At 40.2% G+C, this 25,241-nt stretch overlaps 1 protein-coding gene across 10 annotated transcripts in view; it reads right to left on the bottom strand.

Annotated features, from left to right (window-relative positions):
• The window catches only part of ZFPM2 (zinc finger protein, FOG family member 2), a 455,323-nt gene that overhangs the window by 119,830 nt on the left and 310,252 nt on the right, over nucleotides 1-25,241 (bottom strand). For all 10 annotated transcript variants that reach the window (XM_081204396.1, XM_081204398.1, XM_081204395.1 and 7 more), the window contains one exon: nucleotides 12,961-13,072. In XM_081204396.1, the coding sequence (XP_081060522.1) occupies nucleotides 12,961-13,072 (112 nt within the window). The remainder of the gene's footprint in view (nucleotides 1-12,960; nucleotides 13,073-25,241) is intronic.

Raw genomic sequence — 25,241 nt, 5'->3', positions numbered from 1 at the left:
TTAGGCCATATCAGTCAATTGCTCCTATGAATGATCTCTGTATGAGTGTGTTTTGTTTTGTTTTAAACACAGACATATCTTTGTTTTGATCTGTTTTCAAGTGTCTAGTTTCTTATCTGCAATGTATCCAGCAATATTTTTACACATAACTACAGTAAGGCTGTTGTTTATGAAGATTATGTTATAAAGCATCGTATTATCGGACTTTGTTCTTGAATGTCTCCCTGACAAAATCTTGCCATGTCTTTCAGCTTCTTTAAAACAAGGAAACAAGTGAGAATGGCGGAGCTGAAAGACAGAATAAAAATATTTTCATAAGCAACTTTTCCAAAATGTTTCTGTTGCTTTTGTTCATTGCCATCTTCTTCATCTTATTGATCTAACATTAGTGCATTTTTCTGTTGCAATCCACAAATGATGTAGGATACTATCTTCATATACTGATACAACCAAGCAAGGCACTGCATGGTGCTCACACACCTACTTAAAAGCTGCCCTTCATTGGCATACCATATTAATACTACGAGTCTGTGTATCAAGGGCAAAACTAGATTGCTTATATGCACGGCAAGGGAGGAGATGAGGAAGCCAGGATAGTCAGTCAGCATGTTACCCAATTTTAGGTGCTGTCAGGGCTGGAGTCAGACACAGGTCAGCATGAAAGACGCAGGGCTCTGTTGTTAGTAAAGTTAACTCTTTATTCAAGGAAATGGCATACAATTCAGCAAGACTTCCCAGCAGGTCTTGCCTCAATGGACCAGTTGCCAGGACTGAAGGTCCCTGCCTTCCACCCACTCTAAGGCTCCTCCCAGTTATTTCCCAAGCAGTCTCAAACTGCATCTATGCACCTCTGGTCTCTATTTTGCCCTCCTCATCATTCTGTGCATTCTTGTAGACCAGGAGTGAGGGGAGTTTGTTGCAGCAGGATAGGGAGACTCCCTAGATTCTTCAGAAGCCTCTTGACCTCCCTCCTCTGCTTCAGCCTCAGAGTCTGAACTGCTCCCTGCCGCAGGCTCTTCCTGCTCACTAAACCCTGTTGCCCCTTCAGCATCCAGCCCCTCCTCCCAACCTTCTCCCTCTGACCTCTCTTCAGTGTCCCACCACCAATCCGCTGGCTCTGAGCCTTCCTCCTCTGGGGGTTTGCCTTGGGAGTTCCCAGGCTGGTGCCTCCCACTCTTTGTACAACCTTTCCCTGACAGGTGCGGCGAACAGGAAACACAATATTAAGAGACACTATTATATCCAATAGCCAGCTACAAACCTTTCCCCACCCTGTGGCTAGGCAGGGTGGCAGATAGATAGTGCTTGGCTAAGTAGCCACAACAAGGCATGAATAACCTGCATTGCAGGCAGTTGGAATAGATAACCCTTGGGGTCAATTCCAGTGCTGTGAACAGGCAACAGTGGAGCACAGTCCACACAACATGGGGAAATGTCACTCTGTTCCCACACATCCTTTTTTCTTTTTCTTTTTTTCTTTTTTAAGCATGAGAACACAAGAGGGAAAGTAGTAGTACAGATTTACCACTTCGTACCAGAACTCAAACAACAAATCTTAGCAGGCAATGTTTCCCACCACACCACTGGGCAAACAAGACCCACAACCACCCACAAAGAGATTGTGATGGTGCAGTTAGGATGTCAGTGTTATCCTAATGAGGCTATAAGTTGGAGTTGAAATGTATTGCCACTGTTTGGAAAGTGTTCCACACATGGACCCCATGCCAGGGTCATAAATCTAAATTAGCCTGATATAAAGATCACGATTGAGTAGTGAGCAAGCCATTATTTAACTTGCAGATCATCAGCCAGCATACCCGGCATACTTGCATCATAGAAACCAAAAATATTACAATATAAATAGTGTTGATATGTATATCCCCTCATCTTAAAAATCAATATTATGGTTTGGAAAAATCTTATTTGAGACTTATGAGAACTTGTGGGTTTTCACAACAATACTTTCCCAATAATATGTCCTATATTGCTCAATGATCCATCATTCTATTTGGCATTGACTCTCAATGCAGCTAGTGCGCGAAAAGCTAGGAACATGACTGACAGTCCAATCCAGTTCCAAGTTAAGCCAAAGTAATTGGACTTGAACCAGTTTATTGCCATAGATTTCAGTGGAATTCGATCAGCTTAAACACAAATACCTTTGCTGAGAGGTGGGCTGAGATATAAGACCACAACACATTTACTTTGTAAGAGCCTATTAAGATCAGTTGGACTGCTCTAGATTGAGGTTCTGTATATGGAACCATAGGTTGTGTATAGTTGAATAGAATATATTCTAAATAAATAATACTTGTGGATGGAGAAAGCCTTAATAAATCTCACTTCTCTCCATTTCTGCTCAGAGTAAGACCTAGTGAATTAAGTGGGGCTTACTCCCAGGTCAGTATCTATAGGATCACTGCCTTAGTTAATGTTTAATCAATCTGGTGTATGTATATCCAGCATAATATTGGTGGGAGGTTTTCTGATCTACAACATTGCTAAACATTCATTCCATTTAAAACCTGCTGGTGAAAAGAACAAGACTGATAAAGATTTTTTTTAAAAAAAACCACACACAACACTAAGTAGTAGTAATTATCATTAACTATATTATGTCCTAAATGCATTGCATAGAAATTACATATAAGTCATGAACCACTGCTCCACAAACCATCTAATCTAAAATACATTTACCTGTGTTAAATAATCACTGTGTCCCAACACTATGTGATCCAGCTGAACTTAATTAACTGGTTCCCTAGAGTGCAAGGTACAATCCTGGCTTAACAGCAATTTAACCCAAATATACAATTGCCCAGTTGCCCTGTCACCTTGAAAAACTAAGGTTGTCCCCCACCACAATTATTAATTGCTGGTGTCAGTTCATCTGGCTCCATAAGGAGCCAAACCTCAAAGCTCTTCCACCAGAGGGAGCCATGTAAATTTCCTTTCCTCCCTTGAAGATCTGTAATCAGCTAGAGACCACATGTGTACAAGGGGGATTTAAATGTTTTGTTCCATGCATTCATTTAGCTGTTCACGTCCAACACCCAGGTTGCTTTTTAACATTTCCCATTAATCTTCCTTGGGAACTAGTAATCACTATAAATATTATGACAAAGTTCTTTTCTTAATTATGAAAACCAGGCTGAGTATCTGGAGGGCAAGCAACACAGTAGTCGTGTACTGCAGAAACAGCTTTCATAAAATAGGAGTTTCTATAATCAGGGAAGAATAAATTCCCAGATTCCCCCCCTTTTTTTTTTATTTCTTACAAAGTACACCTGCCAATGTTCATTTCCCCTCGTGTCATAAACTCAGGGCAGGAGCATTTGACAGGAATCACTATAAGAGAGGCTGTGGCTAAATTCATCCTTGTTTCATTTCATATAGACCTTTTGCTCTCTGTTCTGATGGGGCTGTTTGAAAAGAATGACCAAGGTTTGATATTAGGCATCTAGGTCATGGTTTCACCTTGACAACAGCTCTTTCGTTTCAAGCAGTAACATTTGCCAGGATCCCTAAGGTACTTTCATTTTTGTCAATCCCTGTTTTTTTAAAATAAAAAAAAGCTATGAGGGGGGAAAAAGAAGATAAATCTTAATTCACAAGCTGCAAGACTATCTCTGTGTCTCCAGCACAAAACTTCAAATTCAATCCAAAAAGTGGATGTGTATTAGAAGTCTGCAGATTTAAACCTTGTCCACCATGATCAAACTGGATTTATGGAGCATCATAACTCTCCAGACACCATCCTGCAGCTTATTAATTTAATAGACTCCTGTCCATTCCATGATGTTCCTGCCCTGACAGTCTCTCAAGATAAGGTGAAAGCCTTTTGACAGGACAGAGTGCATATATATTTTCTTCTGTGTTCTTGTGTATGGGGTTGTCGACAACTTCAAATGTGTGGCTCAGCAAATTTGTGCTGCCCCCTCCCCCTTTTAGCTTTGCACAGAAGACAAAAGTAGAAACATCTCTGTGAAGCAACGCGTTTGTGAGAATGATGGTTTCCTCGGTCCCAAAGACTTCAATAGACTCAGGGCCTGAAAAGCAAAATTTAAGAAATTTCTGATATTGGGACACTCCCACTGGCAGGAAGAGGGCAAAACGATTTTTGCCCATTCTCCCTTTCTCCTGCAGCCCCCCTCCCTGGAGTCCCCAAAAATCTGCTCCCCCAAAACTGTGTGGGAGGTGGTATAGGGGTGTGGGGGAACTGGCAATAACCAGCCCAACCGGCAAGACTGCCGCCCCATCCCCCGCCCCATCTGCCACTGGCAATAATAATAATAATAATAATAATAATAATAATAATAATAATAATTTATTTATACCCCACCCATCTGGCTGGGTTTCCCCAGCCACTCTGGGCAGCTTCCAACCGAATATTAAAAGCAATACAGCGTCAGACATTTAAAACTTCCCTAAACAGGGCTGCCTTCAGATGTCTTCTAAAAGTCAGATAGTTGTTTATTTCCTTGACAGGAGGGCGTTCCACAGGGCGGGTGCCACTACCGAGAAGGTCCTCTGCCTGGTTCCCTGTAACCTCACTTCTCGCAGCGAGGGAACCACCAGAAGGCCCTCGGTGCTGGACCTCTGCAGAGAAGCAGCATCCAAAATCATATGAGCGATCTTGCCCAAAATTGGCACCGCTGGTTGCGGCACTTCTCCACCACTGGCAGAGGTGGCAGGGCAAGCAGGGGACTCACAGGCATGCCAGCTGGAGGGCTTCTGCCACCTGAAGCAGAGGCTGTACCTCCCTCATGGCTGGGCTGGCTCCGTGCAGCTCAGCAATAAGTTACCAAAAAGTCAATGTTAGTTGGCAGTACTAGAAGTGGCTAAGCTTCATTATAGCTGTCTATTGTCTAACAAGTCACACTCTGAGTGTCATCTACCAACCTTTCTACAACTCCCATTCATTTTAGTGGCCTGGAAACAGGCACCATTTTCTTTGGATTGCTCCCTGTCTCTCTCTAAAAAAAGCTCATTTGAGTTGGTTTGCCATTTAGAATGGATAACAGATATCTGTCAGTAAAAACAGTTTTAAAAGAAATTCCTTCTGATTAAGATGTAACTTTAAGTAAGCCAAATGTTTACTATTATTTATTTCTTGCATTTGCATCCTGCCTTTCCTTTAAAGATGTCCAATGTGGCTAAAAACAGTAAAAGGTAAATCACCTTGGGTCACTCAGCTAGAAGAACGTTTGTCAAATACAATAACTATTATTGTTATTATTAGGCTAACTACTACTACTGCTATTATTATTATTATTATTATTATTATTATTATTTTCACAATAAAAATACATGAACAAATAAGCAAAATCACAATAAGGTAATCTAAAAACCAGTTTGAAATAGATAACAAATAAAGGCTTAAAAAGGTAAAGGACCCCTGGATGGTCAAAGGCGACTATGGGGTTGAGGCGCTCATCTCGCTTTCAGGCTGAGGGAACCAGCATTTGTCCACAGACAGCTTTCCGTGTCCTGTGGCCAGCATGACTAAACTGCTTCTGGTGCAACGGAACACCGTGGCAGAAGCCAGAGCACATGGAAACACCATTTACCTTCCTGCTACAGTGGTACCTATTTATCTATTTGCACTGGCATGCTTTTGAACTGCTAGGTTGGCAGGAGCTGGGACAGAGCAGCAGGAGCTCACTCCATTGCAGGTATTTGAACCACCAACCTTCCGTTCGGCAAGCCCAAGAAGCTCAGTGGTTCAGACCACAGCGCCATCCGTGTCCCTTGATAACAAACAGCAGCCAGTTCAAATTAAATTTAAAATATAATTAAAATATGGAAGAGCAGAGTTAGAAAAATGAATCTGCCCAACAAGCTAGACACCTATTTAAATAAAAGGATTTTCTAAAGACAAGGTACAGAATTGTTTCTCAAGTTCCTGTTAAATACACATACCAGATGCTAGCAGTCAGGGCTGGCCCTCCCATGAGGCAAGGTGAGGCAACCATCTTGGGCATCAGGATCCACAGAGGCAGCAGATCCAACCTCCAAGAAATGCACCACATGTAAATCTTTGCATGCCTCCTGTTCCTGATATAAATGTCCACTTCCCGCAACCCAGTTCCTAATGTAGAGCTTCATTCCCTCGTCTTCATTTGTGGCAGGGAGGAGCATTTTGTGGTTTGTCTCAGGTGTCAGAATGTCTTGGGCTGGACCTACTGGCACTTCAGAGAGAAGGGGTATCTCCAGAAAATAGCACCACCAGGTCGGGAAGGTGGTATTACGATCATACCGCTGCATCAGGAAGGTAAATGGCATTTCTGTGCACTCTGGCACTCGTCACGGTGTCCCGTTGCGGCAGAAGCGGTTTAGTCTTGCTGGCCACATGACCTGGAAATCTGTCTATGACAAACACTGGCTCCCTCGGCCTGAAAGCGAGATGAGTGCCACACCTCTTAGTCACCTTTGACTGGACTTAACCATCCAGGGGTCCTTTACCTTTTCACCTTTACCTATTACTATCATTCATTTGAGTCTGTTTAGATAGCACTAACCTGTACTGTAAGCATTGCGCAATAATAAAAACAAGTAGGAACCTTCAAAAGCATTGCTTACAAGTTAAACGATATTGTTATTGTTATTATTATTATTACTTTTATTAGTAAACAAAAAGAAGAAGCAGAAGGGAAAAGAGTATCCCCCCATTCCAAACAAATATTGAAGTTTGTGCTTAAAAAGCTGAAGCATGCATAGATAGCAGGTTTCAGGGAGAGAAGATTTAAGCACCTTTCTAAAGCATGTGAGGCCAAACATAAATTGCTACTCCTGAGCCAATTATCAATTATTATTTATATAGAATTATCCACTCACATTTCATTAAGCATGCATTGAAAAGGAGTGGGAGAAGCGCAAATGCTTTCTTCTGCATCATCTCAATAATAACTAAGGACATAAACTACTTGGTGAGGCCAGATAGAAAATAAAATAATATCAGTAAATCATGATCATAAGTGTAAAAACAACCAATGTGGAACATAAAAAGAAATGACAGGAGGCTTGAGAAATATTTGTGCTGCCTACTTCGGCTGTGTAATTGATGCAGCAAACAGCTATTTATTTATTTATTTATTTTACAGTTCACAGGGTAGTCATTCCTGTTTTGTTTTGGTTTTTTAAAACTGGGATTTTAAATTTTTTTAAATAGTTTTAAAAACAGCCATTTTATGATCTTTAGTTTTGAATGCAAGTTTATCTCACCAGTTCTATCTTAATTTCAAACATCCTCAGCCTTACACACCACACTGCAATGGTCTCAGACATATATTAAACATGTTGGTTTTTACTGCATGGAGTTATCCTGTGGTGCTCTGCAATCAATTACTGTTATACCACCATCATTAATAATTTTCTTAATGAAAATGATTCTGTTGATCTCCATTGTATTTTAATTATCAGAGTTAAGCATAATTACACTGCAGCTCTGAGCTGGCATGTAGACTCCTTTAGGGCGCAATTTTGTTTTAACACACTGATAATGTAATTTTACATTGTGTCAGTTGTTTAGTTATTATCCAGTCGTACAATTCTGCTGTATTCCTGATAACAGATAATAACCTTAGCACCTCCTATATCCTGAAGTCATTTAAAAAGCAATATTAGAATTTCACAACTAGCTAACTTAATCGCCTTATGATTTTATAATTCCCACTGCTAAATATTTTTATAGGCCCCCTCTCTTGCCAATAACACACACACACACACACATATATATATATATATATATATATATATATATACATACACACACACACACACACATTCACACCCCTGATTTAGGTAAGATACACATAATGTGTGCTTGCCCACAGATTCATTTCAATGTGCACAGTTTTGTTCGGTAACTAGTTTCTTTTCCCCTTCATTTAAGGCCTGCCTTGCACTCTTAATCAATTGCACTCTTCATCTAAGAGTAATAATTAACAGCTCAGATTTTGTTTAATAGCAGCTATTCAATTTGCCATTTTCTTAGTCTGAGTATATACTGCACTCAAGTGAGCAGCTAGCTGACAAGTATGTGTCCTGTCCAATTCTGCCACCATCACTTCTCTGTTTAGATCACTCCCAATCCAAGACTGGTAGGTACCTTAGTGCTACACTCTATCAATGGAGCATAGCTCTATCTTTCTCCTGGTAGTAAAATACAGCTATCCAAATATATTTTATCACACTTATATTCTAGTTATTTTATTATTTCTATATATTTCTGCAGCCACAACAGGCTAATTCAACCACAACAAACTAACACTAAAGAGCTCATTCATATATGATGCTGCCAATTTGCTTAACCACAGTTAAGCAAGCCAGGAGTGGGTCACAAGATCGCATGTCCTATTGCCCTTTCCATCTCTTCCAGAATACAAATCTCCCTCACAGTGCCTAGCTACAGTTAGCTGTAAAAACAACCATGATGCTATCCACAGTTAGGGCTAACCATGGTTCCAAGGCCTCAAACCACATTTTGGACCTGCTTTTAGGTCCTGCGTTAAGCAAAAACTGTGGTTAGCTCTGACCACAGTTAAAGTTGTAGTTAGCATAATGAATAACCATAATGGATAACCAAAAGGGAGAACAGCAAATATCATATGGCTCTTTCCAAATTTGCTTATCCATGATGCTTCAGTATTGGTTTAAACAGATGCACAGAAAATAAGGATCCAAGTTGCTTAAGCTATCACTAACCATCAGGAGAGTGAAAGAATATGCTTTCATCAGCATAAAGACAGGCTAAAGGAGCCTATATCTTCACATGCCATGCTATCTAACACCAAGCAAATATTACTGAAAGGTTTTCAAAGGGGCAGAGATCAGCTAAAACACCCACTGAGGGTTAATATACATTATACATTCTAGCTTATCCAGTCCCCTGCGCCTTTTGGCTACTCTATCAATGCAGTACATTCTAACAGTTGAAGGTATTTATCCAATAGCAACCAAGAATTTGGGGGGAAACACCTTTCCTAATAGAAATTCAGGACAAATCCAATGCACACATAACCTTCATTGGCATTTGTAGCAGTGCCTAGTAGGATTATTTAATTTTGATCTGACGACTATTTTCACAAAAGTACTCAATCAACGAGTTGCACACCAATCTTTTAATACAGTGGTACCTCGGGTTAAGAACTTAATTCGTTCCGGAGGTCCATTCTTAACCTGAAACTGTTCTTAACCTGAAGCACCACTTTAGCTAATGGGGCCTCCCACCGCTGCCAAGCGATTTCTGTTCTCATCCCAAAGCAAAGTTCTTAACCCGAGGTACTATTTCTGGGTTAGCGGAGTCTGTAACCTGAAGCGCATGTAACCTGAAGCGTATGTAACCCGAGGTACCACCGTATAGATAATATCATTTTATGAAAAGTAAGGAGTTATATTTTTTCAGCTGGAAAAACAAATATGTTATGTCATCTTGAAGCTGTTACAGCCCCAATAAGATATCTTATTTTGTGTAAATTTTGAGGCATGAGATAAGCAATTATATTTGCCCAAAGTGGGCACATGAAACTAACTTAAAAAATAAAAAAATAAAGACTGTGTTGAAAAAAATGATGAAGTTATTGCAACTGTTATTTTTCCTTCAACACCTAAAATAAACCATCTGAACATAGCAGATGAAATGTCACTGGAGTACAGGAAGCATGCATCCTGAGGTGGCAAAAATCCTTCAGCTGATTCACTTATGATTCACCAGAACCTGCCACTGGCAACCCAGGTAAGGGAGGCTGCAGCAGCTCAACACTTTCCTGTGGAACACACCATGTCTGGGGCTGAGAGTGTGTGAAAATGTGGATTCGACAGCATGTGGTGTGAACCAAAGTTCCATCTAATCTAGCACAGTATCTAATCTAGCACAGTATACTGTTTCCCGCAGTGACCAGCCAGGATCTACCAGGAATTTCTAAGTTTATGTTTTATGCATACTGCCCTGGAACCTGCTGAAGGCTGGGTAGCCTGGAAGTATTTTAAATAATTCATAAATATGCATGCAATAACTCTCCCTGTTTTATGCAACCTCCTGGTTCATGACCAATAACCAATAACAAGTGTAGCCCCTCATGGATTTGTCCAACCGCTTCCTAAAACCATCTAAAGTAATGTCCATCATCATATCCTATGGTAGTGAATTTCTGTCTATGTGAACCCCAGAATCCTGTTTTTCAATATATACTAATATATTAGTATGCCAATACTAGCTGACATCCCCAAGGAATTTTGATAGCATGGAGAAATTGTGTATTGATGGAAAATGAGTCCCTAGACATGCACTGAAACCATAGAATTTCCTTGAATAATTCAACCTTATATGTAGTACATGATTTTATCATGTCAGACCACACCCTTCTCCATATTAAAAGCAATCTGCATACAGTAAATTAGATGTTAGAATAGAGAGGTCTAAAATAGTTTGCTTTCCTACGTGTGAATAAAGGTTATTTTTATGTTCATCATTTAACAACACAAAGCACAATCTTCAGTCTAAAGTGGTACAGTTCGGGAACAATTTTACCACCTCATCTGCTGTTGGGCTAAACTGCCACATTTCAGCATACATACACAATGATGCAAATTGGCTCCTCTTCAAGAAAACGTTACTATCGGATCTGAATTTAAACAAGTAGTTCTGTAGCAGGATCAGCGCTTACAAATCTTCCCCATAGCTCAGGCATTGCACCTTCCAGAAAACTGAGAGAATACAAGAAGGTGTGAGGTGGGGGTGGAAAGAAACATGTAAGAAGTCTATAAGAATAAAAAAGAAGTGTAAGAGACTGTCAGAGAAAACTTTCCACTATGAACATCCTGGATTTCTGTTCCTGATGTATCTCTAGGCTGAAGTTGTACTTTGGGTAACTGCTGCAAAGTTTCCATATAAACAGTCCTTAATACCTTTCAAAATAAATTGCAATTTCTCACGCATATGAAAAATGTTACTGTACGCAAACATCAAAATACTGTGCTGTTTTCTGCTGCTAGAGCAATGAGTCACACTACACTTTAAAATGATGCAGATTCATTCCCATTTTGGCTCAAGGTTTTTCCTTAACTAAATCAGGTATTTTCAGGTTACAAAATTAATTTATTGGTGTTTTGTAATTATAAAAGGAAGAATGCATAAGACCTTAGTGTGCAACTACTCATTTTTAAACATGCAAATTCTCTGTTTTCAGTGTTTCAATTTTCAAAGGCTTGTAGCAGTTTAAAGGCAATCCTCTTATAAGTGTACAAATTGCAATGATTATAGGAACAAGTTGTAATTGTTTCTAGTAAGTTTTAGTAGCCTTTGATGTTATGATTAGTGTTTTGTATGTTAATATAGTGATATGGGTGCTTATTTGCCTTTCTGGTTGTATGCAAAATGGTCACTAGGTTGTCGCAGCAAACAAATCTTTCATCTCAGTGGGTCTGTTTGGTAAGGAATAAAAAAAACCTAAAATAAATTGCTGTAGAACTGTGCAATTTCTGAAGCAATCACAAAGCAGTGAGACTGGGGATTTATAGAATTTGAAACCTGAGCTTAGTTGGAAAGACTAAATGGAGGAGGGATAAATACAACATTGACTATGCTAATGGGGCACAGCAGCTGTATTCACAATTTCTTGACTGAGCAGTCAGGTATCATAGATCTTTAGTACCAATTCAGCATTGCAAGTTTAATTTTGTACCTTTTTTTAAAAAAAAGCTCAGGCCTCTAGCTATTGATCAAAGGAACACTGATAGGAGCTGGGGTGACGTTCAGTCTAATAAGGAGTGGTGACCAAACTTTTATCTATACAGGTTCTATACTTTTATCTGTACAGAACTTAAGTTTTGCCTTTGCTCTAAATCCTCCTGTGAACCAAAGTCCTAGCTTGAGAGTGCAGATGCCTGCCTATTGCACCGTATTAGCCAGTAAAGCGAGATGAGCGCCGCAATCCCAGGGTCATCTGCGAGTAGACCTAACAGTCAGGGGTCCCTTTACCTTTACCTTTATGACACAACAACTTCAGTCCTGTGCAGTTAATGGGATTTCAGCAACCTACTGGTGTCCAGGGTTGCAGCTATAATCTCTGGCCACATGGTAACCCACACACAATACTCTTGTGACCACTGTGGATCCTAGCGTATCATTTTGGGAATCACTACAGTGGAAAGTTGGAAAGTAGTAATTGCCATGCATTTTAAATAGCATCATGATGTCGTTAATGAGCAAAGAACCTTTTTGTTTGTTTACACACTGTGATCCAAATCTAGCTGCCTTCAACACTTAATCACTGTCAAGATTCCAAAATAATGACAACAATAAAATTTCTTACAATTATCTTTCAGAAAATAAATGTTATTTTTCCACAACATTTTCAAAAACATCAAGGTTCGCACACTTTTCACGAGGTAGGGGATACGAGCACAACATTTTGGATTTAAATCAGGTTAGAACTGCAGGTTAATGAACTACTTAATGAACTTTCAAAGCTCAAAGAAACTTCAAAAGAGGCTTGTGATACAATGCAGCAAGAAACTAAGGGGTGGGGGAATCAGAGAGATGCTACATTCCTACAAGTCTTTGAACAAGTCTGTAAAGCCTAGGACATACTTTGGACAGTGGCTTAAAGGGCAGGTAAATTGGGCAAGGGCTTACAATGGCATCAACATTTTATATAATACAATGCATCGAGTATAAGAAAGCTCTTTGCTTTTTTTCCTTAAGTGCTTTATCCGTTTGAATCTTAAGTGGTAATAGTATGCCTCTGCTTCACACTCATTTAATGCATAATGGAGAAAAACTATTTTTTCAGGTGAAAAAAATGGAATAATGCTTCTTAGATCAGAAGAAGAGAAATGAGAACCACAGGCCCGCCTTTGTAACCTGCATTTGCCACCTGTTATGCAACAGGCACGTTTCATCAGCACCGCTTTAATTCCTTGCAAAGAAAGTGGAAGGGAAAATCAGCTTGTGTTTACCTTTGCTGTACACAATGCAGTTGTTTTTGTTGTCTTCCACTCCTTGCCAAGTCACATCCAGCAGCCACTTGGGGCCAGCAGTCAACACCATAGGGACTGGAGCCTTTGTCTTCTGGAGAAAGGATGATAACAAACAGATGCCATTTGCTTGCATTGATTAAGAACTTGAATAATAATAGTAATAATCATTTTATTTGCAAACAACTAAATCTCCAAACCCATAAGCCAAGGCCTTATTCCCCAGCCTCGGGACTTAAAAAAAAAAAGCAAAAGAAAGAAGAAGCAGAAGACGACAGAAGCTGCAAAGCTTTAGTGCTTTCATAGATCTGAATGGCGGAATTATTATCAAGGATTTTTCTGAATGATAGCGCTGGATCAGATCTCCAAGATTAGGCATATCTCTGGTGGCTTAGAATTATAAAGGGAATGCAGATGACTTTCACAGAAAAGAGCCAAGTGTTTAGAAGTGAACTTTAGACACATTGTACTTCATTATCAACAAGATCTTACTATTTCCTGAAACAGACAGGAAAGAATTTAAAGAATCAGTATCCATTTCAAAGCTCTGTCCTGGGTAACATTTATATTATAGCGGGAAATTATTCTGAATGGATAATGTAATCTCCCCCCTCCTCCCCCCTCACTGACTGCTGATGTGCTGCTCTACTACTGTTGAAATAATAATGCTAATGATTCCACATGCATGATCTCAAAGAAGAAATCTAAAAGCAGCAGCCAGAATTCATTTGAATGAAGCCCAAAAGGAGTTGGGTGGGGGGGAGGCATGATACCAGCCCTTCTTTACAAAGGCAAAGTGACACATTTTATTACGAAACACATTTTGTGTGTTAGGGTAGGAAAGTTCAGATTATTGGCGCTCCGTCTCTCTGTTAAATCTAGATGCAAGGAAGGAACTGATCTGGAATTTAGTAAGCCTTATCAACATAGGCTGGTAGTGAAATGCCGGTTAGACATTTATCATTCACCAGTCCTTGTTCTGTATATCAAACATCATGAAACTATGATTCAGAATACAGAGTACAATGAAAAGGGTCTCAAGGTAATACTCTACTAGGTTTTCTCCCCCACCCCCGCCGCCCAAAAAAAAAAAAAAAAAAAAATCCGGATAAGATCATTTTCCAGCAGCTCCAAACCTTTGTGAGAGAAATTCTGTTTCCATGACTGACTCAGAAGTTGGAAGCATAGATTTAAAGCCAAATCCTGTGGGTTCATTAATAGGTTGGAAAATGAGACACTGTGACCACCACACTGCCCTAACATTATGCTGGAAAAGACAGGCTCGAGATATGTGGGCTGACACTACTATGCTACAAACCAAGCAATTCAAATGTTGTAGCAGTGTAATGTTTTATCATTTAATTATTATTTATTAAAATTAATATATAGTGTTATATGGCAGTGTTGTGACAGAGCAGCAATGGCAATGTTTCACCTATGCTGTTTTCAAGAGGCTTGTCCAACCACCATGGAAAGGAACTGAAAACCTACAAACCACACTGAGCAGCTCTAGTTGGACTGCATCACACTCCATGCACAGGTTGCCCATAGATAGAACACTAAACTATGGTTTAGCGTTACATGAACGGGTCTTGAAATTATTAGCTTCCTCCACTCCTCTCATCTTCTACAAGGAAGAAATCACTTTTTCTATTCCATTTTAATTTCTTTCTTTCATTTCTTTTATTATTATTTTTTGTTTAGTTGTTTAGTCGTGTCCGACTCTTCATGACCCCATGGACCAGAGCACGCCAGGCATTTATTTTATATCCACCTATTTAAAGAAGATTTCAAGGTGACAAGTTCAGTCCTATGTAGGGCTAGGGATCAGTGGCGTAGCGTGGGTTGTCAGCACCCGGGGCAAGGCAAGTAATTTGCGCCCCCTAACCCGTGGATTTGCGCCCCCTAACCCGTGGATTTGCGCCCCCTAACCCTAACCCCCAGATGTTGCGCCCAGTGCGGCCGGCCCCCCCTGCACCCCCCACGCTACGCCACTGCTAGGGATGAGCAATGCAGCTAATCCACCACCACATTCAAAGTCCTGCCAGCTTGCCAGAAGTTGTTGTGGTGTCTCTTTCTTCCTTCTCACTGCAACAACTGTGAGGGATCCATGGTGCTGCTGATCAAGCTTTATGCCTGTTGCCACCAGCTAGAGGCTGCTGCCTCTGTCACAATGGAGCCCCCCGCCCCCCACCAGGGGACCTCGTCTCCATCAGTGGAGGTCAGCAGAGATACACCAGGGGTTGTAGCCAATGCTGATTCTATTCAGAGTAGACCTATCAAATGGACATGAGTTGGTTCTGGTTATTTCTATGGGTCTGATCTGAGTAGGACTAGCATTGAATACAATCTCTACACAAACACCAGCCATCAGCATCAGAAGGTTAGGATTGTGCCCTAAAATGGTCATATATGTCTGTAACATATAAAACAGCAATCATAGGAAAACTGCAATCAACAGAAGAAGCTTAAAAATAAGTTAAACAACCAAAGCAGACATTTATAAAGCTGCAAATTAATAAAAGGACACAACAATAGGAAATCATTTTGCCTAGGCTTTTTCTGATACCTAAAATTGGACTGACTGTGTTTTTCTTTGGTTGGATTCCCTGTATCCCAGTTTTTATTTGTCTTATATGCTTTTTTGCCACTGCTGTATTGTTTTTAGGTTGTACAACACGTAATATATTTTTCAAATATGAAGTGGTTTATTAATGCTTTTAAATAAATGCATGACAAAACGAAGGGGAAGAGAAAATGACCAGGTTCTAACTAACAGTGCAGTCCTAACCCAAGATCCACCAGGGTGAATAACTTTGCAATAGGCAGATCTTGGGCTGTCACAGCAGAGCTGGGGATGAGCTCGCATAAGTCCTTCACCCTGGCTCAGCCAGTAGTACTGCAAAGGCTTATGCTGCTGTAAGTCCCCCAAAAACAATGTTCCTGAGGTGTGGCAGGAGAAGGAGAGGCTTCCAGCTATTGCAAACCTCTTTCAGCTCAGTCATGTGACCTAGCAACCCAACAGAAATTACACTGGAGAAAAAGTGTGGCTTATGTCAAACATAAAGGCTTGTTTTCCCTCTGCCAGCACACCTGAATAGAGTTTGTAATGTGGTAACTTTCGCCAGCTTAATTTAAAGTGGTATACATTCCACCAGCTTCCTATACCTAGGATTGCTCTGTCCACATACAATCGCACATGGATTCCCAGTGTAGGTGCCACAAGAAGGCTCTGCTCCTTGTCACTGGCCACCACACCACTGTTGTCTGAGAAATGTGGAGTAAAGAATCAGATGCCAAATAAAGCATATTTAGAGGAACTTGCCTATGGAGGCAGTTCAGAAGTTACCCAGGTCTCAAGTCATTTAGGGCTTTAGATGTTGTGAATCACCCCTGAGGAGAATGGTCCTGTGCTGAGGTCCTGCTTGAAGGTTTCCTACAGCCATCTGGTTGACCACTGTGAAAACAGGATGATAGACTAGACAGGCCTTTGGTCTGACCCAGCAGAACAGATCATAAGTCCTTCCGCAGCACCTAGTTGCACTTGCATTTTCCTATCCAACTAATATCAGAGCACCTATCTGTACCACTTGTACCAAACTAACCTGAACTCACTTTCGGTATATGTAGCAGAGCTGTCTGTTATTTGGGCTGTTGGGAAATAAAAAGTTTGAGGACTAATGTTAAAACATCATGGGAGTATGGGCTATTCTTTCATCTTATTGTGGTAAAGGTTAGCTGGTCATTGCCAACACACATGGTGACATTTGCTGCTGGATTTATCTTTATGTTATGATTTGTTCTTTCAAAAGAGGAATCAAGAGCATAGACAACCTAACATAGACAGCTTATGCTCTTATATACCTTATATATACCCCCACACACACATATACATATTAAACATCTCAATTTTTTTACTCAAAAATAAGTGGGCAATATATAGCTCCAAAGCCAACGTAATGTTAGAGAGTCAGCATACGAGTGTGCTAGGAAGGTATCACAGTAATCTGCTTTCCTTATTACTAGCTCTGATTTTCAAACAAAGCAACAGTACTAGTATATCCATCTCTTCAAATAAGAATACCATTGCAATATTAGCAATAGTCAGTTAATATTTGGGGCCTGTTGCATTTCGTTCTGGCCTACTTTATGGCATGCATATACTTGAACATTACCTATATTTAACTTATTGGTATTCCTATCATTCCTTCAAAATCTAACATAGATTCTTGTGATTTGGTCATACATATGGAAACCAATCCAAATGCATTCACACATAAGCTATGTTTTACCTCACAAATGGGCAAACAAACAACAGCTTGTTTTGCCAAAGCTTGGTTTGTTTTCTGGCTGCTAATGCCTTGGTAGCTTGGGATGGGGTGATGAAACACACCATGGTTAACCAAGGCTGCTAGGTTTGAACCTAACACCAAAACATAGTTAAAACAAGCTGTGGTTCATAAGCCAACAACAAATCATTGCTTCACCTAGTGGTTTGTTGCTAGCAAACAACACATAGTATCCCGGGCTGAAGTTTGATGTTCAGAAAGACCACACTTAACACTTAAGCCATGGCTTATTGCTATATGTAAACCGGTCCATCGTTTGCATCAAGTATAATCTTCTGATGCACTCTAAAATGTAATTTTATTGTAAACAGCTTTGAAGGCCCAAACGGACAAGGCCAAAAAGGGTTATATTTAAGCATAATTATTATGTGGAAAAGAGCTAAAGGTTTGTCAAAATCAGACATGAGTACATTTTCCACAAAAGACTGAAGAGTTTCCAGTTGTGAAAGAGGCTTTTAATGGGAAGTGTTCAAATATATGGGGTCTGGACAGTTCAGTTGGTTAGAGCATGGGGTTGATAACACTAAGGTTGCAGGTTCGATCACTGAATGGGACTGCTGCACATTCCTGCACAATCCTACAGGATGGACTAGATGATCCTCAGGGTTCTTTCCAACAATTTTAAATCTATGATTTAGGTATTTTAATATAATATTGCATTAACTTGAAGTTTCATTCTGCTGATTGTACTGTACCTTGTTAAATTATTATTACTGTTTCCAGGCCCCAGTGGTGGGGAAAGATAGAAACTGAAATAAATACACACAAGGGAAAACAAACAAGGAACACGGTTTCTGAATTTTCATCTATCACCCTGTGATTCAGAATTGGTGGTGCATCATGTAACAGAAATATTTATTAGTAGCTCTACACAACATTCCCTTAAATATTTTCCAACTGAGTGTGCTATTTTAGTTTCAAGCCTCCTTTTGTAAAAACCACAACAAGTCCAATTTGACAAGGGCAAACAAGGGCAAAAGTTGATCTCTTTGGGAACAATTAGAATCTGCTAATGAGGATAAGAGAGGTCGAGCAGATATCCACTTTTTGCTAACCTTTCAAGTAACTGGACAAACAAGTGAGGTAACCCTCAAGTACTGTTTATACAGAAGTCAGGAGGTTAATGGAGGCAAAAATAGCCAATAAAATGCTTGAATTTTTTTTTTTTTTACCAGCCTAAGAGGAATCCCTAATAATTCAGTAAGCATTGCTTAGAAACATTTATAACATCAGTGGTTTACATCTTCCAAGGACAGATTAAAATCTGAGCAGTTACACATTCAGTATAATCAAGCAATAAAGGTGTTCCGGGATTGTACAGTTCCACAAGCAGGAGAGGTTGAATGTCTGAATGTGCCTTTAACAAAATAATAAATCTCTGCATATGAAAAAGAGCATGTCACAAAGAAGACTAAGCTGGACTCTTCTCCCTGATATGCTAATTTCCTCTGCATAGGGAAGTTTAAAAACACGCAAGGGGGCATTTTGCAGTCTACGCTACTATATTGGCTGAATAAGCACTGATCCAAAAAGAAGGTACATGCCAAAAATAACTTGACACCTTAAAATGTTACAAAGTCAGGAAAAGGAAAGGCTATTATTTGTTTCCTTTCTCTCTCTCTTAAAAAAAAAGTATGTGTCAAAAGTGAAGCTTTTTGAAAGTGTTCCCCACAAAATGCATTCAAGGAAGAACTGTATTATAAGACATAATGTATCTAGTCTTCTACCCAGTAGTTTCAAATTGCTTGATATTTTAGATTCTTACAGCAGCTGAAGTAAACAGGAGGCATAGCACAAACACCGCTACTGCTTCTGGGTGTAACATAAAGAATAGTTTAGCACAAGAATGAACCTGGGCGACATGGCTGTGAGAATCAAAAGGTTTCATTCCATTTTCAGCTAACTGCACTTCCTCATTATAGCCAAAGACAGATAAAGTGTGCTTAGTGTAAACTATGGTTTAGGACAAAGGTGGGAAACTTTTTGCCTGTCAAGAGCCACATTCCCCCAGGGGTAATCTGTTGGGTGCTACAAACCAAGGTGAGTGGGGCCAGAGGTAGGTGGGGAGATTACATTTTCTATATCTTTCTGCCACTGCCTTTTCTTGTGTGTTCTCTTTCTCTCTCCCTCTCTCTGCCACTCCTATCTCTCCATTTTTCTCTCCTTGCCACCAACATAAAATTAGGCCGAGGGTCCCACACAACCCTTAAGGGGACCGGTTGCCCAATCCTGCTTTTGGAAAACGAGACAACTTGGTTAAAAGTGGAACTCAGCACAGACGTACATATTTTAAACTGCATCCAAATAGCTGCCATCACAAGGAAATCAACCCTATAAACAACATAAAAGCAAGAACAGAGACTGTCTTGCTTACTCCAACATAGTAGAGAATAACACACGTGAATACTCATTGCCCTTGAGGAAGTGTGTGGTTTAAATATGTGTGCAGTCTTAATATAATAAATTCCTATTTTCAAGAACCTCTTCCTTTGGTCTTCTGTTTCTCACTGCACCCCCTTCCTCTCCTGCTATGGAGACAAACACATTCTTTTCTTCCCCCTATCCCTGTCATCTCATCCAGGGGAAGCCACCACAAGATCCTGCATTTGGCTGTGGTCTGAAAAGAGGATATATTTTTAAAGTTAATAATAATAATAAAATTTACTACAAAGCACATGAGAATGTGTAATACTTTAATAGTTTGCTGCCAAACTACCAGGGGGTGGGGGTAGGGAGTGAGGCACTGAACGGAAAATAAAAATGAATATTCACAGATGGAATCCCACATGACAGCTGGGATTTCCTGCAAGTAGAGAAGCCCAACTGTTTACCCCAGGAGATGATCACTTGACAAGCGACATGTCGTTTCTGCACTTGACAGACATCCGTAAGCTTATAACAAAGGCAATTCAGAGAGAGAGAGGGAAAGTGATAGGGAAGGAGGGAGATGAACATATATATTCAAATTGCACTACTATAATTGCAAATCTACATAGTTTTACATGTTAAGAATTCCAAAAGCTCGCCAGTGGCTGTGGCTTTCAACCATGCTTTCAATGCAAACAAAGGGCAGCATGCACATGAGTTTTTGTGCAGTCCATATTCTCTATAAAATTGAATATCAATATACGTATCAAGACTTTGAGATTAGACCACTGAAGAAGCCCGGAAAACTATTTTGTTTCTCTCTAAACAAGGCACAAACAGTAGCCAAGGTTCGTTATGGTCTTACTCATTGTGGTTTGGGGAAAAGAAACTGCAAATTTGGGCTTGGACGACACAACAAGCCAGTTGCAAGCACAGTGCCACAGAGAGGAAGGGAGGAGCACCAGCAAGCTGCCTGCTCCTGTTAAACCATAGATACTAACCATACTAACTATGGTTTAACATGGCATGTAAACACAGCCAAGGAATCATTAGAATTTGGATGAAAGGACCACACAACCCTGCAGCAGTTCCTCAGAGAATTAATGCTCAAGCCTGATCTTCTAAGACTTAAAGAATGTGTACTTTGGATTAGGCTATATATCTGCAAATCTGTTGCGTCTCAAGGGGAGTATACTCAGCTAAATACCCTGACCTTCCAATGCACTGTATCAAATGTGTGGCTATGGAATATAAGGCTGTTTGCATATGCCTGCATTTTAACACTGATTTAATATATGATAATATGGCAAAATCCTATTTTCTCTCTCACATGTGTATTAGAATACAGACATGATTAAGTGAGAATATTATATATTCATTTGTTGGGGGGTTATACTGGGGCAAGAGGATAAAAAATCTTTTAGATGATGCAAACCCAAGGGGACTGTCCTAAGGAATCACTTTAAAAACTGACTTATTGTGCCCCTAAAAACAACTTTAAAATAAATTAACCCAAAAGACATTTACTAGAACCTAAACTTTTTAAAAATATTGTAAACTGGAGCCTGGACTGATAAACGACTAACACTTCGGGGGCCATTTCTAGGGATCCACTAAAGCCACATCTGCCCTGCATGTTTAAAGCAGTATTATACCACTTTAAACAGCCATAGTTTTCCCCAAAAGATCCTGGGAATTGTAGTTTGTTAAGGGTGCTGAGAGATCTTCAGAGACTCCATTCCCACCACAGAGATGCAATTCCCACAATAGTTGTTATAGTTAATCCCTCTGTTATACCATGCTTCATCCGAGGTTCACAGAGAGGTTCACTTCATAAAAACACAAAATACAAAATAAAACAAAAACCAGGCAATAACCCCACTCCCACAGACACATTTAAAAGACCACTGAATGTTAATCAGCCCAATGCCTAGTTGAAGAGAAACCTTTTTGCCTGGCACCTGCAGGTATGTAATGAAGGCGCCAGGCAAGACTCCTGGTTGGCCACTATGGAAAGCAAGGCTTTCTTTGTGTTACCTTGCACATGTGTTTTTAACCACTTATCTCTTTAAATGCATACAGTCATACCTCGGGTTACGAACGCTGCGGGTTGCACATTTTCAGGTTGCGGACCACGCCGAACCCAGAAGTACTGGAACGGGTTGCTTCCGGGTTTTGGCGCCCGCGCATGTGCAGAACCACTGAATTGCGTCACGCCCACGCGCAGATGCACCACTTCAGGCTGCAAACACTGCGAACGCTGCGGGTTGCAAACGTGCCTCCCGCATGGATCACGTTCACAACCCCAGGTATGACTGTATAAACTAGGGTGCTGTTGTTTCCCCTTAATCACTACTTCATGTATTTTGGAGAAACAGCTAAAATGCATGCATAGACAGTTCAGATATGACACATGGCATTTATATCATATCCAAGTACAAAACCATCTTGTTTAAAACAGCCCTTAAAGTATGGTTGTGTTCTGACAAAGACAGACTACTAAATTATTTTCAGGTATCATGCACTCAGAGATTAGCATTTGAGTACACATGCTTCCATGTTATTTTTAAAACTTTGCCAGTATGCAAGGAAGTTGATAGAAACTATAAGTGAACACACACACCCTTTCAAACCTGAAGCACAAGGCAGCATGTTGTTGTTGTTATTAGATTTATATATCACTTAATGCCAATATGGCTTGTAAGCAGTCTACAAAACATAAAAACCAGCTGTACAATATTGTTAAAATGCAGAAATCATAATCATTATATTAAATTTTGTATACTGCTTTTCATCTGCAGATCTCAGTGTGGTTCACAACATAAAATTACAATAAAAGTCCACAAAATACATAGTAAGAATAGTAAAAATAAGAAAAAACAAACCCCTCCCACAACACATTTATATGGGAATTGGAGGTCAATCAGCCCAAGACCTGGGGGAGCATTATGGCCTGGCACCGGAAGGTGTATAATGAAGGTGAATGCAGCACTCCCACAATCACTTTGATTTAAGCCAATACAGAAACTGAAAAGTAAAATGGCACTTGGCCCAAGGCCACTCAGTGAACTTCATGAGGAAAAGCTCTAGAAACCAGGTCTCCCAGATCCATGTCTAACACTCTTTCCCAGTTTATCCAGCCAGTCAAAGCCGTTTCCCAGGGTGTGGCGCTGTTGTAACAGCTTCTAGGAACCATGGGTGAGAGTTGGCTGCAGGTGAGAACCAAAGCTGGACAACCTACCCCAGAAAGAGCACAACATGTGTCCCACCAGAGTTAGTTTAAAAGCAGAATCAGATGCAACCAATCTCCTTGCAATCATACAGGAAAACAGGAAAGATGGTAGTTCAGGCTTGATTCTGTTTCAATTATTTCTGCAGATGGACAAATAATTTAAATGAAGTCACAACAAGTACTAGCTAGACCCCTGTAAAAAGTGAAGTGTGTTTTGCTATTAAAATATATTTATAGCTTGTTTCTGTGACAAAGCAAACTGAGTTCTGCAACCCGAAGGTACTTTATTGTGATTGACACACCCACCCACCCCCAATCCCATATTACAACCTTCCTGTCGGGTGTCTTGAACCCTGGTTATGAATCACTGCTTCCTTGCTCTCTTTATTTCCTATGAAGCATCATGAAGAGACAGATCAATAAAAACATAAACAGTAATACCACACATGAAAACAATTTCAAATTCCAAACAGATATAGACTGGAATAAAAATCTTCACTGAAAAGACACTAAAGACAATAGAGACAGTGTCTGTCTGATATGTCACAGGACAGAGCTTTAGCTGCTATATTACCACAGAGTTTCAGCTGAAAGGAGTTAAAATCCAGGCTGGTGTGAAAGGGCAAAACCGCCTGCAAGACACTGACTTTGCTGCAGCTTTCTGGTTATGGGACTGCGTGGATGCAGTGGGGCAGCCAAACCAGTGCTTTTGCCAGTGTGTTTTGCCCTTGCTACTACCCTGCTCCATCCCAGACTCCTCCAGGTAATATGAAGTGGTGCCGATGTAAGGAGGATGGCTCTACGCCACCACAGTGGGAAAAATACACCAGCAATCACACCTTGCCATAAATGCATGTTCTGTTTCGTTATCCAGGATGACTTTATCTGGGGTACAAATGGCACTGGTGAAAACTCCATTGTTCAAACGTTTCTGCTTCTAGCACAGCATCCATATTGTTGCCTTTTCTGTAGAACCAGTTACCTACCTACATCTTGGCAACTCTTGGGGAATGGAATCTTTCTCCTTATGGCTGCCCCACATCCTTTGCCACAATATGCATGTGCTTCAATAAAGTGAATGTTTGAGGTATTGGTAGCCACCACATAAAAAGATCAGGTCACCCATTGAGAGAGTGGGAAAACTGCACTACTTATTTTCTTTCCTTACTACTGTAATAGAGCCTCTGGAGCCCTGGAGAATTACAGCCACTACCTGCTGCAAAAAAAGAATACTACCTATCACTTGGCACTAATTGGCAGCAATTGCTCAAGAGAGCCCTGAACCTGCCACACAGACGGAGTACTGCCCTCCAGGTATCAGTCCCTCCAGGAGAGGCTTGAAGCTATTTGTCATGTGGTACATAGATTTTGCAGTCTTCACAAATGCGTTCTATTTAAATTTCAAGCATTCCAATGTAAGTAAAGTTAGCACATAATACATTAAAGGCATTATTCATTTATGTGAGCACCCAAACACTGAATATTTTTGCAAAACAGGCTGATTTTGTACAAGCCTATTTTGCAGAAGTATTTGCAAAGGTCCAAAACAGAATACAGTGGCTTTTCAGAGGCAGGTAAACTTATTTGATCTCGTGTAACTCCCAGAAGTATTCAAAACAGGCTCACCTTTCATGTCAAAAAGTTTCCTGCTTATTCCTCTAAGTTTCCTTCTGCCCATTTCACCATCAAACTGGCTAGGATAGAGAATAAGTCATCTGAGATGTGTTACACATTGCTTGCCCCTCCTGCTCTGAGGAGTCTTCCGGTGCCATACAACTCGAGCGTGAACACACCTTTTCCATAGCAAATCAGATTTCATTTTTGTGAAGTAAAATTTATGCTTAGTTCCCTGTCATATTGAATTTCCTGCTTCGGGTCCTGGATTATGGAAGTGGAACTAGACAGACCATCATTGCGTGCCTCCTCTATTTTCTACAGAGAGGATGTCAAGCAGAAGCTGCAGGTCCATCATATTTTGATTCATTTGTTTAAACAGCACTATGCTTTGTAATAACATCCAAATATGAGAGAACTTGAAACAGAACTAGCAGGTCTGCACTGTCATGGAATGCAGCTTGGCACTCAGGCAATGGTGTCACTGTTTCTGCTATGTAAAGCTAACATCAGACGGTGATCTCACAGATTAAAAACTAGCAAAAATAAGCTTGCAGAGAGAAGCCGAATCTCACTATTAATATTCTATTTCTTTATTTTTCTTTCTCTCTGTCCAAACTTAAATCCATTTTCAAGAGCAAATACTTGAAGAATCCCAGCTCCAAAGTACCAGATTCTGCCCCAGACATATGCTTTATGCT

This window comes from Podarcis bocagei (genome assembly GCF_964188305.1).
Source record: "Podarcis bocagei genome assembly, chromosome: 8".
NCBI classification, from domain to species: domain Eukaryota; kingdom Metazoa; phylum Chordata; class Lepidosauria; order Squamata; family Lacertidae; genus Podarcis; species Podarcis bocagei.
Note: the sequence above shows the minus strand (reverse complement) of the source record. Positions and strands in the feature narration are given on the sequence as shown.